We start from the raw sequence: 16,680 nt of genomic DNA on the forward strand, positions 1-16,680 counted from the left end.
GTGTGTGTGTGTGTGTTGGGGCAGATGAAGGAAGGACTTGTGAGCAGAGCAGTCACATCCCATGTGTGCAGCTGCGGGAAGATGAGGCTGGCAGTGCTGTGCAGGATGAGCCTGGGGAGGAGTACGTGGAACTGAGGAAATCAGGCTCCATTCAGACAGGAGGAATTAACAGAATGGAGGACCTGTATTGGGGATGGCCATTGAGGTGGAAAATACTAACAAAGGGGAGAGGATCTATCAAATTGGTGATCATTCTGCATTATAAAAAGGTATTTTTTAAGTGACTATACAGCTTTCAACCATAGGCAGTAACTTGGATGCCAAGAAAAGTCATCAAGTGGTGTGTGTCCATTTTTTAAATATAAAACTCTGGCTCAGTTTTGGTGTAGGACATCTATTATTTGCTTGCATCCAGTAGTTGCTCTTTAGAATCATACATTCGCTTAGAAGGATTAATAGTTAGTCTGTTCATCTGCCATGCTTGTTTCCACTATTAATTTACTTAGCTTACAAAAAATGTGTCTTACCAAAAAGGCACATTTCAAGCCCCACTCAAATCCTCACAAATTTTACTATAGTAATTCTTCACCTCTATTATATATATTGTTATTTTTTATTTTGGGGGCAAACTCTGTTTCCAGACATGTTCTTCTGGTTGAAGAACGGTGACTAGAGAATATACATAAAAACACATAAAAATGTATGTCCTCAAGAAAGATTGAGATGGCGTTTTTGAATGACAGTATTCATTTGGGGATAGGGTTGTAAGGTTTCTTTGAACTATTATGCTGTGAAATATATTCTACTAGAAGTAGAAGCAAACTGATTATACTCTGTCAGGGATGGATAGGTGTGGAGGACCAGGGAATTTCATCACAGAGCTGAAGGCTTGTTGAGGAGCTTCACTTCCACTGTGGTAACCCTCCCTGCAAGGATCAGGTGGGAGGATGGTTATAAAGGTGTTATTCCCACTTTTAATACTGGTAGTAACAATGGGTAATAATCACTGCACTTTTACTTTGCTAGGTGCTGTATTAACACTTCATGTGTATCAACTCATTTAATCTTCTCAACAACCCTGGAAGTAGAGGATATTATTGCCCCCATTCTATAGTAAGGCTCAGAAAATTTAGTTAACTTGCCGAAAACTACACAGCCAGGCAGAACCAATATTCAAACCCAGACCACTGGACTTCAGCATCCATGCTGTTAACCACCTTGCAACAATGCCCTCTAAGGTAGTATGGGTAAAAGATAGTATGGGTAGCTCTTCAAAAATTGGAGAAATTCCTGGTGAAATAAAAACAACTTTAAATACTACATTTTTACCTAGACTTGAGGGAGGAAATGGTCTTCCTTGGTGCTGTAGTATTTGAGCTGAATCACGTGAGCCATGGCAAGCTGAGGACCCGCCCCCTAAACTGCCCATGTTTGCAATAAAAGAAGCGTCCGTTTCTGTTGGCTTTGTTGGGCAGAAGAAATGCCTTACAACTCGACTGAAGAAGAACTTGAAGGGAGAAAGCCTGCACGGCCACAGGAGGCAGCTGTGTGCCTGGTATGCAGGGATGAGCTCTGCAGTGGCTTTAGCCACGGATCTGAGCATGTGTCCGAGGTGCTCCCAGGAGCAGTGCCACTGCAGGAGAGGCACACGACAGAGAAGACAGTACCCCAGTATGAGATGATGGAAAGGGTTCTTCCATTCCAGATGTGTTCCCAGGATCTGAGCACCATTCATAAGACCAAGGCAGCCACTGTAGGAACCTGGCTCATCTCCAAGGAGTAAAGGGACCAGATACCTTGTGTGGGGGAAACTTGATTGAAATAAATATTGCAGCAAGGGAGAAAGGAATCCTAAAACTATACTGAAGTGTCTCTATCGAAAGAGCAAGTGACTTAGGTTGGAATCCCCTGGGAAGGACCCTAACACAAGGATTTGAGTGTAAGTAGTTTATTTGGGAGGTGGTTCCAGGAAGCACAGATAGAAAAGGGAGGAAGATGGCATGGGGAAGGGAAAGCGGGCTGTAAGAGTGTGTGATTGAGTGGGTTATCACTCATAGCACCTGGTGCTCAGTCCCATTGGGGAACCTTGGATGACTGTGTAGGGCATGCCTCAGGGATATCCCATTCAAGGAGTAGGAAAGGGAGGTGTTTCCCCTCCAGGTCTGTCACTACCAGAGTGCCACGCCTGGCTCCTCTTCTGGTGCTGCACAGCAGCTGAGAGAAATGCTTGGGCCAAGAGGCACAGGTGCTTAGAGGAGGACACTGGGCAGGTACTGGAATGATGAGGGCCCAGGGATATGGGCCCGCCCTCTCACACCTGCTAAGGGAAATAACAGTGGGTGGAGGAGGTAGAGGTTATTCCTTAGAGTTCTCTTTATAAGCCCGATTTCTTATCCTTATTAGCCCACAGTGCCACCTTCACCAGCAGCCTCCTTGAATCACTGCTTAACTATAAACAACACAAAAATCTCCCTAGACGGGGGCTCTGAGCAGTTGCCTTCACGGGGAACGTGGCCCTCGGTTCTGCCATTCTCAAAGTTATGGCTGTACTTGATTTAGACAGAGCCATGACAAGTCAAAAAGTAGCCTCTCTGTGTTCAGCTGGACCTTTTTATATTAATTGATTTCTTATTTATATGTGTTTGTATTCAGAAAACAATTAGAAATTAACCCGAATTACACAAATTGTATTTCAAGTCCTGGCCCTAAAACTACATCTGCAGATCTGCAGACCTTTTTTTCAAGAGAGGGTAGAACATGCTCTTCTCTCCCAGCTCACTTGACAGTAAGCTTCCACATGGCAGGGCCCGGCCCCTTCTTGCCCGCCACACCACCCCACAGCACCCTGCACCTGGTGAGTGATGATAACCTGCTGACCTGAAAGGAGGAAGAGGGATGGGCTGCTCTCTGAGTGAAGGGTACTCCCCATTTCATGTGGTGTTTGAGGGCAGATGACATTTGGACTCTCCACTCCTGCTTTTGGGGGTGCCTTCCAAGGAGCTGGTGGGGAGTGTGGCTCTGATGGACAGCTCCCCCATGGGTCTTTCAGGCACTGTTCTAAGGACTTTGTATAATATAGGTGTATAGAAATACACATTTGTTACAGCAACCTTACAAAATAAGAACTATTTTAATACCCATTTTACAGATTAAGAAATGGAGGCTCAAATAAATTAAGTAACTTAATTTCTTAGTCACACAGCTATTAAGTGGCATACTGGTCTGGAGTCTTAATAAATACATCAGTCTGCTTTTCAGTTACTGGAAGAAAGGATTTACTTAGGAAAATGGTGGGAGAGGGCCTTTTTTTAAGGTATTAGCTACTCTCTCATAGTCAAGAAGGAAAGAAAAACAGTATTTTTAAAACTTACCCATTGTGGGGACATTTGGCTAGCCAGCTGTCTTCCTTTGCTCTTCTCTGTGGCAGGATTCTGTGGCAAGTGTATTATGTAACAGAGGCTCTAACAAGTGAGAAAATCGTATTCACAGATAGAGGTGCCTATTGTGTAGTGGAATGAGGGGGAAGAGAAAAAAAGTGGATGAGAAGGGGAAAAGAAACATAAGTCAATTTAACAAGAAAAAGATAAATTTTGTGGGGAAACACTGTTTCTTTTCTCCTTTTGATAGTAGAAAACGATTTATAGAAGCTCCATAGGAGAACGAGTATTGAGTTCTTGTTCTTTAGAAGACTTTCCGAATTCATATAGTCCATGAAATACTGTATTATTAGAAAAAGATATACTTCCTGCAGTCTTAAAAAAAAAGTTAGTGCCTAGAACTTTCTTGGAAAAGAATCTGGTAGTAACAGTCACGATGAATACACACATATGCTTTGTGCCAGCAGTCCCACTTTTGGTAATCTGTGCCCTAGAAAGAAAATCTTTTGTTCAAAACGGCAAAAATATAGTCTGTGTGTTGCAACACTATTTGTAGCAGCAAAAACACAGAAGCAGCCTGAATGAGCAGCTGCAGAGGAGAGGCTGAGCTAGGGAGAGAGAGCACCCTCATGATCAAGTATTCTGCATATGGCGCCCAGAATCCAGTACATTCCTCATGATCTGGGCAGTGTCCAAGGAATATTATTAAGAGAGCAAAGCAGGTTGCGGAGAGTTGCTTACAACATGCTCTCACTTTGTACAAGTGGCCAAACCTTACCAGCAAGGAATTAGTTGTCCTGGGTTTGAAGGAAGGTGTGAATAGGCATCCTAACTGGTTTGCTTCAGTTACTTCATGGAGGGGAGAGGGAGGCAATGAGCTGCGGAAAATAAGTAACTTGTTCTTTACATCCCTTTGCCTTATGTCTCATTTCTATAATTTAATAATTTTTATACAATTTTAAAAATTAAACCTATGAAGAAGGGATGAGCAGGTGGTTAGTTCATTTTAGGAAGAAGGAGCCTGCTTGTAGTTGAGACTGTTCTTTTAATTGTGGGGGAGTGTGAATTGCTTACGTCCTTACTCAAATCCCTCAGAATTATAGAAAATTGGAGGTGCCTTTCTATCCCTCTGATGTAGTTCTGCATATTTCTTTTGTGAATGGAGGTCTCTAAGAGTTTTATCCTGAGTTACCCTACTTGGGGATGGTGGAGCATATACAGGGGATATTGAATTGTATTATAAAAAGAAAGGGCTGTTACCTTGACAGTTTTAGGTATTTGTTAAGCCTCTTAGGAAGTGTTACTTGAAAACCATAACTTAACTTTGTATTACTTTGACCAAGACAATTGCTTAGGCCTACGGATGTGAAACAGTGGTTTTGGGGTGTTCTGTTTATTTTGTGAAAGTTACCTGCTGTCACTATTTTGGAATGCTGAATTTCTCTTGAAGCTCATACCTGGTTTTCTCTTACTCTTCCATTTACCCCACATAGACTAGGTTTTATTTATCATATACAAGTTCTATTCAGGGTCTATTTTAGTGAGATCAGATTTTGAGTTATTTGAAGTTAGAAATTAGGCACAGGCTTCAGATTCATTATTAGGGATTTTTATGTTTGTTTGTTTTTAAAAGCTGTGGTTCAGTAATGCAATTTGAGTTTGACTGACTCAGTTTTGAATATTGTAGCATAAGAGGTTTGCATTGGAGTCCTGGTATCTGAGTTTGAATCCTGGCTCTGTGAACATGGACAAGTTGCTCAACCTGGCTAAGTCTCATATAAGAGTAGGGCTAATAATAATGATTGTTTTCATAATATAAATCTCTTAGCTCCTGCTTGTCACCTCGTACATGCTTGATAAATGTTCCCTGCTCTTGATGCCACCGTCACCACCATCATTACCATTGTTGTTCTCCACTAGGGTAGCCTTACTTTGATCCTGGATTCTTGCCACTTATTTAAGATAGTGAAGAGGTTGGTGTGGGTGTAGGGAGACTACCTATGAGTTGAAGAAATAGGAGGTAATACCACTTGATGGTGACAACTCATAAAGATTGATTTTGTGCAAGATAATTTACAGAATACACCATTAAAGCCTAATTTAACAGATACATCTTAAATTTAGATAGTTCCAATAACTGTTGAATTTCATGGCCAGAGATATCTCTCGGTGGTCTAAGTTGTGAGATTTTGGTGATGACTACATTTATCATGGTGGCAGCATGTAAGAAGAAGACTTAAAAATCACAGTGGCATACTGTATTAGTTTGCTAGGGCTGCCATAACAAAATACCACAAACTGGGTGGCTTAAACAACAGAAATGTGTTTTTTGAAGTTCTGGAGGCTGGAAGTCCAAGATCAAGGTGCCAACAGGGTCGCTTTCTGGTGAGGCCTTTCTCCTTGAGTCATAGAAGGGGCCTTCTCACTGTGTCCTCATGTGCCTTTTCTCTGTGTGCATGAACTGAGAGATCATTGGTATCTCTTCCTCTTATAAGGACACCAATTTTATTGGATTAAGGTCCCACCATTATGACATAATTTAACCTTCATTACCTCCTTTAAGGCTCTATCCTTTAAGCCACAATGGGGATTGGGACTTCAACATATGAATTGGACACAATTCAGTGTGTGATACGTGTATCATGTAAAATATGTATAATAATTTTGTAATAAACATATAACTTAAGGATTGTTGCATGTAAATTATTGTTAATGGATTTTTAAAAATCTTCTCAATGTGACTTAAGAACTTGCTTACATGGAAATTAAAAACAATAATTGTACCATGTGAAAAGCTGAAAATTTGGTCTAACAGCTTCATTTCCATTCTGTATTTAACTTGCTGCTTCTCATTCCCTTGTCTGTGAAGATAAGAAGAAGAAAAAATAAAGATTTCCTTAGCATTTTGCAAAACATGAAGCATAACTTCTTTTTCAAAGTATATTAGTGGTTAAGGTCTGCCTTTAAATACTGTAGTTCATAATGATTAAGACATCATTACAGTTCTAAACTTGTTGATCTCTTCTTATGTTCACTCCTCTTCTTTCCCCCGGTAAAGATGAATTCCTGATTTTTAAAAGTTATCTTCTGTTCACTAATAAATATTTTCAGTCATGTTCATGTGCTTTGCTATTGCTTCCCACAACTCCCAACATTTTTCAAGACTGCAGATGAATAACTGTGAAAAGAAGAGAAGAAAACTGAACTAAAATCTTGGATTATAGATTTATCTCTAGCACTCAACTACAGAAAGTAATAGGAAGGTGTGGAAAAGTTGGTCATTATGTCAGATCCTTAAATACTGATACATGCTGCTGCTTTTGGCAATAACATCTGTCTCTCAAAAACTTTTGAATTCCTAATATTATTCCTGTGTCAATAATAATGTGAAACATGGCATTCTGTTTTCAGCTTCCCTGGCTCAGAAACTGCTTTGAGAAGACACATAATAATGTTCAGAATTTAAGATTAAAGAGTACTCTGTTTCCTGTTGCTAAGCTAATAAAATGACAGACTTTTAAAAAAGAAAAGAGACACCTGTCTTAGAGCCTGATCTCAGCAAATGGGAAACCTGCCAGCCTACAGAAACTCAGCTTACATTTCCCTGGAGCCAGTATTTTACTTTGCAAGTGTGGAGCTAGTTCAAATGCAGCATTGTCTTATAGTGAGCAGCAGTTAATTTTTGCAAGTTTCTCATTTTTTGTTATAAAAGTTTATATAATTGCCGGTGGGAATGTAAAATGGTGCAAACACTTTGGAAAACAGTTTGGTAGTTCCTGAGAAAGTTAAACATATAGTTACCATACGAGGCAACAGTTTCATTCATAGCATAGCATTCAAGCATAGCAGCTTGCTGTGTACAAGATTGGACACCAAACGTGCACAAAAGTTTATAGCAGCATTATTCATAGTAGCCAAAAAGTGGACACAATTTACATGTTCTCATCTGATGAATAGATAAACAAACTACAGTATATCCTTAAAACAGAATATTATTCAGCCATGAAAAGGAATAAAATACTGATAAATGCCACAAAATGGATAAACCTTGAAAACATTGTGCTAAGTGAAAGAAACCATTCAAAAAAGACAACACATTATACGATTCCACTTGCATATTCATAAAATGTGCAGAATAAGCGGATTTTTACAAACAGAAAGTAGATTAATGGCTGCCTAGGGCTGGGGACTGACTGGGGAGGATGGGGAGTTACGCTAAAAGGTATGGGGTTTCTTGTTGGAGTGATGAAAAAATGTTCCAAAATTGATTGTGGTGATGGTCGCACAACTCTGCGAATATACTAAAAACCCACTGAATTGTATGCTTTTAAAAGGATAAGTTTTATGGTATGTGAATTATATCTCGGTAAAATGGTTTTCAAAAGTTTAAATCAAATTGAATTTATTAAACCAGAAAAAAGAAAAGAGAATAGCAATGTTAATATTCTTGACATAATTCTATATAAACACATTTTGGTAAATAACTTTTTCCTGTGTTTAGATTTATTTTATATAGGTATAAGCATACTGAGTATGTAATTTTTAAAATTTACCATATCTAAGTATTTTTGTTATGACATAGTCTTTATTTGCCTCATTTTTATGACTCCATGACCTTTCCCTATTTTATAGTCACATAAGTTGCTTCCAACTTTTTATGATTTGAAATAATGCTCTATGTGAACTTTTTTGTCCACATAGCTGTTTTTTTCTATTAGCTTTATTTCCTTATTATGATGGATTTCCATATAGAATTACTGAATCAAAGCAATAAGCATGGTTAGGACTTTTGATGCCAGATTCTTTCCTACGAGGATTCTGCCTATGTATTCAGCCACCAATGGTGTGACAGCTTCTATTTCACCTAACCTTCCTCAGTACTGGGGGGTTATAATTTTTAAAAATCATTTTTATTTTACAATAATTTTAGATTTGCAGAAAAGTTGCAGAGATAGTACAAAGTGTTCCCTTGGATCCCTCACCTAGTTTCCACCATTGTTACCGTCTTACATTACCATGCCACACTTGGCAAATCTAGGAAACCAACACAGATACATTACTGTTAACTGAACTCTAGACTTGATTCAGATATTGCCAGTTTTTCCATTAATGTCTTCTTTTTTTGTTGTTCCAGGACCCAATCCAGGATTGTTATAATTTTAATTTTTAAAAATTCAATATAATGTTTATAGAATGGTATTACATTGTTACCAGTCTTAGACATAGGGTTATAATGGAGCTGAAAAAATTCCTATTGCCTAATGACTTAACATTGTAGTGTAATGCATTCCTGACATGTTTGTGGTGATGCTGGTGTCAACAAACCTAGTGTGCTGCCAGTTGCATGAAAGTATAGCAGAAACAATTATGTATAGTATATAATACTTGGTGATAATAATAATAAATGACTTTGTTACTGGCTTATTATTGGCCCAGTTGACAAAATTGGATTATGGGTTGTGGAATAGAAAACAAGATTATATCAATGTTAAATTTTCTGATTCTGATCATGAACTGTGTTCAAGAATGAGCGTGTCTCTGTGCTTTTGGAAATGCTCACTGAAGTGCTTAGTGGTAGATAGGCAGGGTGTCCCAACTTACCCTCAAATGGTTCAGAAAAAAATCATATGCTTATATTTAGGTATACACACATACAGAGACAAACACATATATGTAGAGGGAGAGAAAATGATAAATGGGATAAAATGTAAACATTTGGTAAATCTGGCTAAACACTGTTAGGGGAAAGTTTTGTATTATTTTTGCAATGTTTCTGTAAGTGTAAAATTATATAAAAATAAAGCCACGCATGCTGATGCACACCTGCAGTCCCAGCTACTTGGGAGACTGAGGCAGGAGGGTCACTTGAGTCCAGGAGTTCGAGTCCACCCTGGGCAACATAGACCACATCTCTATAAATAAAAAAAAAATTGTTTAAATTATGTCAAAATAAAAAGTTACTGCTTCCTATAAATAATACTGGCAACAACTAGAAATAGTGCGGGAAGAGAACCTTCCTATTGAGTTGAAGCAGATCCTCAAGTACACGTTGCCTTTTTTGGGCCCTTGGATGAATGATGCATCGTCCACAGACTTTTATTTTTACACATTATTAAGGGCCACTTTTTTATAATTGCTAATTTGTGACAGGCCACTAACATGCCATGTACTTATTAATTAGTATATTACTAGAGTTTGTTGAGGACCCAGAGTTCAGTATTCCAAGAAGTCTGGCAATGCTTGGCAAAATTGCAAAACAGTTAATAACTACTTGCTGTCACGGAGAGTGGTAAATACTCCTCTTTTTGGGAAATAAACCTCTGCTAACAGTGTTGTCTCTTGAATTGGCCTTATTTTCACTTTCTGTAGTTCTGAAGCATTTACTATAAGTACATCATGGTTCCCTGCTACTTTTCCTGACTGTGCAGATTACCAATCTGTTGTTTCTCTCCAGTTCTTGGCTCTGGATTCGTTGTTCAGTTTTGCCTATCTTAGGGGGTTGGAGACATTTGAGAATTACTAGTTGAGAGCAGTAACTCAGGGGCACTTCCTTTGGCCCTCTTCAGGTGTCTTTCTCATATCTGAAATGTGCCTTCTTTTGTGCTTTGGCTTGGCCTTTAGCGGATCAAAAGAGGAAGGTGCTTAGGCCTGCCGTGTCCTCCCTGTACTGGGTTAGTCATTGCTCTGGTGTTGGTGCATTAACACTTCATAAACTGGTCTTGAAAATGAAAAATTAAAGGCTTCTCAGACTTCTAAGTCTGATCACTGATTTGCTTCATGTCTCCACCAAGTAACTGCTATTGCACAGCCACTCTGAGGCCTCAGCCCTTTTAGCCCTGCTAAAGTCTCCATAGTAGCCCGTCCCTCAGAGCCATCTATTTACACAACTAGTTTTTTTATAACAGGAAAAATGAAAGTAGTTGTTAGATTACAGTAGTGGTAATAGGTAATTTTTCCTGTTTTAAAATTTGTCTTTGTTATTATATCAGTGTAATATATATCAGTTTTTTTATTACAAAAGGAATAGAAGACACAGTATATTATGAATACTATTCATATTGGTGAGTCAGAATGTTGATTAATATCATTTTGCTATTTAAACCATATGGTATAATGGAAAATTCTTTAAAATGACATAATGGCCTCTTTGGATGGTGAAATGACAGTATTCTATCAGGCAGGCTTGACCCAGCAATTTCAGTTCTAGAAAAGTATCCTACTGATAAACTTGCCTGTGTGCAGAGAGACATACACTCAGGGATAATCACTGCAGCATGATTTGGAGTGGAAGATGGTGGGAAACAAACCAATGTCCTTCAATAGCAGACTGTTTACATAAATTATGGTACATCTATAGAATAGGATAATATGCAGCTGTTAAAATTGGATATAATAAAAACTATAATTATATAATGCAAAGTATGTCACCCTTTATGCACATACCTACTAGTGTATCCAGGTCCTTTCTGCAAGAAACTTAGAGTTGCTTTCTCTGGGGAGAACAGCTAGAGGACTAAAGGATCATGGAGGTAGAACTTCCTTTTTCCTCTATACTTTTCTATCCTGCTGGATCTTTCTGCTTCTCCTCCCTCTGTGGGGAGAGATGGGAGAGATGTACTTTTCCTAATTTTTTTTTGAGACAGGGCCTCACTCTGTAGCCCAGGCTGGAGTGCAGTGGTGCGATCATAGCTCACTGCAGCTTTGACTTCCTGGGCCCAAGCAGTTCTCCTGCCTCAGTCTCCAAGTAGCTGGGACCACAGGTGTGTGCCACCATGCCCAGCTAATAAAATACATATATATATATACATATATATGTTTATTTGTTTATTATTACTATTATTATTATTTTTTTTATGGAGTTTTGCTCTTGTCACCCAGGCTGGAGTGCAGTGGCAAGATCTCGGCTCACTGCAACCTCTGCCTCCCGGGTTCAAGCAATTCTCCTGCCTCAGTCCCCTGAGTAGCTGGGATTACAGGTGCCCAAATATTTTTTAATTAAAAAAATTTTTTTTAATTTTTAATTTTGTAGAGATGGAGTCTCACTATGTTGCCAAGGCTGGTCTCAAGTTCCTGGGCTCAAGCAATCCTCCCATCTCAGCCTCACTGCCGGGAACTCTTCCTAATCTCAGATTAGCTGCATAACTTAATTTCTTTTCTAAGGATTTTTTATTCGTTTGTTCATTTTCTTTTTTTGTGATAGCTTTATAGTTTTTATTATATTCAGAGTTGCGCAGCCATAATCACAATCAATGTGAGCATACTTTCATTCCTGAAAAAGAAACCCCATACCTTTAGGAATCACTCTTTACCTCCCCCGATTCCTTCTACTCCCCACCACCCACCCCAGCCATTCAGTCCCCAGCCTGGGGCAAACAGTTAACTACTTCCTGTCTCTAAAAAATTGCCTATTCTGAACATTTTCTATAAATGAAATCTTACAGTATATGGTCTTTTGTGACTGGCTTCTCATTTAGCATGATATTTTTGAAGTTCATCCATGATGTAACAGGTATCAGTAATTCATTTCTTTTCATGGCTGAAAATTATTCTCTTGTATGAATGTATAACATTTTATCTAGTCATCTAATGTTGGCCATTGGAGTTATCTCCACTTTTGGCTATCATAAATAATGTTGCTATGCACATCCTTTTACAAGATTTTGTGTAGTCATATGTTTTCACTCTCCATACTTCTGCCTAGATATGGAATTGCTGGTTAGATGGTAACTCTGTTTAACTTTTTCAGGAGCTGCCAAACTCTTCTAAAGTGGGTGCACCGTTTTATATTCCCATCAGCAGTGTATGATTCTAATTTCTCCACATCCTGGACTACACTCGTTATTGCCTGTTGTAGTGAATTCTTATAATTTTATGTTGCCTCAGCATCCATTTTAAATCTAAGTTGAACCTTCTCATACCAGAAGCAGGACTCAGTCACTCCTGACACAGTTGGCAGTTCCACCCTCCTTCGCAGTTCCTCAGTGTGGTCGGTCCAGATAACCTGCCTTACACAGCTGCTCTCTGGTGACCACTTCCCTATGGGACAGCTGGATGCAGCCTGCTTGACAGGCCCTTCTGACCTTCACATCCCCCATGGACCATATGCCACAGTGACCACCTCTCAGTCACTGGGTAACCTCCCAGAACTCATGCCTGCTTGCTTTAAACTCACCAGTTAAAACTCCCCAGGCTGCCTGTGGGAAACCTGTTTGGATAACACCTGGGACTCAGTAAAGACATTGGCTCATGTGTCCTTCCCCTCAACCCCTGCTTCTACCATGTAAGGACATGGGTCCCTTTTCTCTCTCTCTCTGCCTGCACTCCCTGACGTTTGTGTGTGTGGCCTCCAGGTATGCCATGTACTCCCCAGAACCTGTAAGTGATAATGTCTTTATTTCCATCTCATATTTCTCCTAATTACTGGAGGGATACTCTCCATCTTAAAAATCCTAAATTAAGACACCTATCATTCTTAGTATAGCCATTGATATGGGCTCAATATTTGTGTCCCCCCCCAAAGTTCATATATTGAAATTCTAATCCCCAAGGTGATGGTTTTTGAGGGTGAGGACTTTAGGAAGTGATTAAATCAAGGGGGCAGAGCCTTCATGGGTGGGATTAGTTTCTTTATAAAAGAGGCCCGTGGAAATTTGCCTGCCCCTTCCACCCTGCGAGCACACAGCAGAAAGATGCTGTCTGAGAGAAAGCAGTTCCTTACCAGACCCAGAGTCTGCTGGTGCCTGCCTTGATCTTGGACTTCCCAGCCTCCAGAACTATCAGAAACAAATTTCTGTTATTTGTGCACTGTTTATGGTATTGTTATAGCAGCCTGAACAGACCAAGACAGCCATCATAGTGGGTAAAGTGATATCTTATTGTGCTTTTGAATTACGTTTCTCTAATGAATAATGATATTAAGCATCATTTTGTGTGTTTATTGGCCATTCATATATCTTCTTTGGAGAAATGTCTATCCAAATCCTTTCCCCACTTTCAAGGGCTGTTTGTCTTTTTATTATGTAGTTATATGACTTCTTTATATATTTTGGGTACTAGACCCTTATCAGATACATAATTTACAATATTTTCTCCCATTATGTGGGTTATATTTTCACTTTCCTGATGATGTCTTTTCAAAGCATGTATTTCTTTTTTCAAAAACATATTCTATACTTTCTTTTTTTTGAGATGGAGTCTCCAGGCTGGAGTGCAGTGGCATGATCTCGGCTGACTGCAGCCTCTGCTTCCCAGGTTCAAGTGATTCTCCTGCCTCAGCTTCCTGAATAGCTAGGATCACAGGCACCTGCCACCGTGCCCGGCTAATTTTTGTATTTTTAGCAGAGACGGGGTTTCACCGTGTCAGCCAGGCTGGTCTCGAACTCCTGACCTCAGATGATCTGCCCACCTTGGCCTCCCAAAGTGCTGGGATTACAGGCGTGAGCCACCACGCCTGGCTTACTTTCTTTACTATATTTGTTTTGTGAACTATCATTGTTATTAAAATTAAATCCTATGGACTTTACTGCTTTTTGCTCATTCATTGTGTAGGAAGCCATGAGTTTAATAATACATGGTAGGTGCTGATTTCAATAATCATGCTTTGTTTGACCTCCTTTCATTTCTGGAAAAAAAAAAAAAAAGCCACCTAATTGTTTATACACAGTATGTTTAACTCACATCTCTTTTGGTGTTGCAGGTTGCAGTGCAGGAGGGGATTAACTCAGGAACAGCCATGTCAAGAGGATTGTATCAACCAGCAACAATCTTTATGGGCCGCCAAATGTCAGCCATCTCAAGCATGGGAGATTTCAGTACAGAGCACAAATCTCCCCAGCCCACAAAGAACTTTTCAATTCCTGACCCACATTCACACCGACAGACAGCCCAGAGCAGTAATGTGATAGACAGCTGTGTAGTACAAACTAGTAATGACACACAGTGCTTAAATAAGTCTGACAACATAGATGGAAAGGCATCTCTTCAGATTGGTGAGAAAACGCCAGTCACAGCCAGTGTATTGTCTGAGGAGGAACAAACTCATTGCTTGGAGATAGGAAGTAACACACGTCATGGCAAGAGTAATTTATCTGAAGGCAAAAAGTCTGCTAAACTCAATTCCCCGTTACGGGAAACATTAAGTCCAGAGAACAGAACCACTGATTTAAAGTGTGACAGTTCCAGCAGATCAGAGGGATCAGAGGGAGAAATACTGACACGGGAACATATTGAAGTTGAGGAAAAAAGAGCCAGCCCGCCAGTCTCTCCGATATCAGTTTCAGAATACTGTGAATCTGAAAATAAGTGGTCTCAAGAGAAGCATTCTCCTTGGGAAGGTGTTTCAGGTGGGATGAGAGGCTGAGTTTGGTTGCTGATTTTTCTGGGTGGTAGTGATCTTATGTAAGGACAAAATATACTAATTATCTCTCTTTGTCATAAAATAGTATCTTTGCAACAAATTCCATTCTAATGAACTCTTATGTACATGGGAGTGAATTTGCTGATTTTTAAACCCACTGTGATTTTTTTAAACATTTGAAAACATGTTTAAGCTTTTAAGTTCCGTAATGAATTGTGTGTGGGTTGCTTCTCCATGTTTTTAACTGATGAGTAATTCTGCTGTGTGTTACCTTGCTTCCTCCTGAAGTCAGTGATTGGTAATCAGTTCATGTCGCCACTTGCAGATCATCTTGCTCACGGGGAACCAAAGTCACAAAAGCCCTTCAGAAAAATGCAGGAAGAGGAGGAGGAAAGTTGGAGCACCAGCAGTGACCTTACCATTTCAATAAGTGAAGATGATCTGATTTTAGAGGGCCCAGAACCACAGCCAAATCCAGGTGGCAAGATGGAGGGAGAAGATGGAATAGAGGCCTTAAAATTAATCCATGCTGAGCAAGAAAGAGTTGCCCTATCCACTGAAAAAAATTGTATTTTGCAAACCCTAAGCTCTCCTGATTCAGAAAAGGAATCCTCCACTAATGCACCGACAAGAGAGTAAGCCATTCAATTTTTTTTTTCTACTGTTCTGTTTTTGATTGTAGACATTTCTAGAGACCATTCCACTGGGAATGTATTATCGAGCACTCAGCCTTGAATGTGTAAATTCCTTAAGTCTCATAAGTAATCTTTTAGGCAAGACCTAATTTTCTTTCTGTCCTTCTTTCTTCTTTCTTTCCTTCCTCCCTTCCTTCTTTCTTTAACAAAAAAACTTTAAAAGTTTGAATATCATTGAATCATGGTGATTGCAGCTTATAATTATATACACATAATCCCTGGTTAACTTATAAGTCATTCCCCAACCCCTTACTCTCCAGCCTTTCAGAAAATAAATCTGTTTTGAAGTTTTGGTACCACAGAAGGTGACAGTTAAACTTACTAGGAATGCAGCATTAGAGTCTGAGAACTTTATGTCTAATTAATTAGCTTAATCCTTATATTCCTTGCCGTATTATCATTTTTGTCATCTGATTAAATATGAGTTAATAAGTTCTTCTAATTGTATATATAAGCCAGATTTCCTTTTTTGAATCTAAATAGGAAACATTGGAAATCTCTAATGTTAAATGGGAACATCAGCATTATACATTTGAGAACTTATATTATCCGACTGATAAAAATTTGTATATGTTTTTGTGCTACTGATTGGAGATGCTAGAAGAAAACTTTGTAGAAAGTTCTTGTGTATCTACTATGTAGAAAACTTGTTAACTGTTGAAAAGTGATTTTATGCTGAAAAATGGCATTAATAACATCAAATCTCTTTTAGGGGTGGAAGGAACCTAAGTAAACAACCTAAGGTAGATCTCAGCTTTTACAAATGAGGAAACGAAGGCCGGGGCAGAGTGGTGTCACGTAGGTCTACTGGATCTGCTGGGGCAGAACACCCCACAGCCTGTCTGCCTGAATGTCACACCACTGCCCCACCCCCAGAATTTTCTGTTACACTGTAATGCTGGTCACCCTTTCATTTCCACAAAGCTGGCAGCAGTGAAGAGCCAAGTGGGCCTTTTTGTATGGCATATGTTCTCTTTAGAACACCATTGTACCTTTTAATATATTGCCTCTTACCATTCATTGTCTACTTATGGTGAGAAGTTTATGAATAGGCTTTAATTGATAGATTGTATCCAAACTGATGTTCAGGAAATATTTATTAAGAGCATATCCAAGTACAAAATTCTTGCACTATGGATGGAAGAACCGACATGGTTCCTGTCATTGGGAAATTTGATTTATTGGAGAGGCAAGCCAAATGGATTTTTCTAGTAATAATACTTCTCTCATCAAAGAGGCACAGGTAATACAT

At 39.3% G+C, this 16,680-nt stretch overlaps 1 protein-coding gene and 1 long non-coding RNA gene across 8 annotated transcripts in view; one reads left to right on the forward strand and one right to left on the reverse strand.

Moving 5' to 3' along the window:
- KIZ (kizuna centrosomal protein) overlaps positions 1–16,680 on the forward strand; it is a 120,578-nt gene that overhangs the window by 21,971 nt on the left and 81,927 nt on the right. For all 7 annotated transcript variants that reach the window (XR_002003904.4, XM_004061880.5, XM_019017417.4 and 4 more), the window contains 2 exons: positions 14,074–14,719; positions 15,059–15,368. Coding sequence is in view for 6 of the 7 variants with exons in the window: in XM_004061880.5 (XP_004061928.4) it covers positions 14,074–14,719; positions 15,059–15,368 (956 nt within the window). In the remaining variant the exon portion in view is untranslated. The remainder of the gene's footprint in view (positions 1–14,073; positions 14,720–15,058; positions 15,369–16,680) is intronic.
- LOC129529217 (uncharacterized) overlaps positions 6,158–16,680 on the reverse strand; it is a 34,514-nt gene continuing 23,991 nt past the window's right edge. Inside the window, exons 2-3 of the long non-coding RNA XR_008674681.2 lie at positions 6,379–6,555; positions 6,158–6,238 (exon numbers count right to left, since the gene is read on the reverse strand). This is a non-coding gene — a long non-coding RNA (uncharacterized lncRNA). The remainder of the gene's footprint in view (positions 6,239–6,378; positions 6,556–16,680) is intronic.

This window comes from Gorilla gorilla, chromosome 21, assembly GCF_029281585.2.
Source record: "Gorilla gorilla gorilla isolate KB3781 chromosome 21, NHGRI_mGorGor1-v2.1_pri, whole genome shotgun sequence".
Lineage (NCBI taxonomy): Eukaryota > Metazoa > Chordata > Mammalia > Primates > Hominidae > Gorilla > Gorilla gorilla.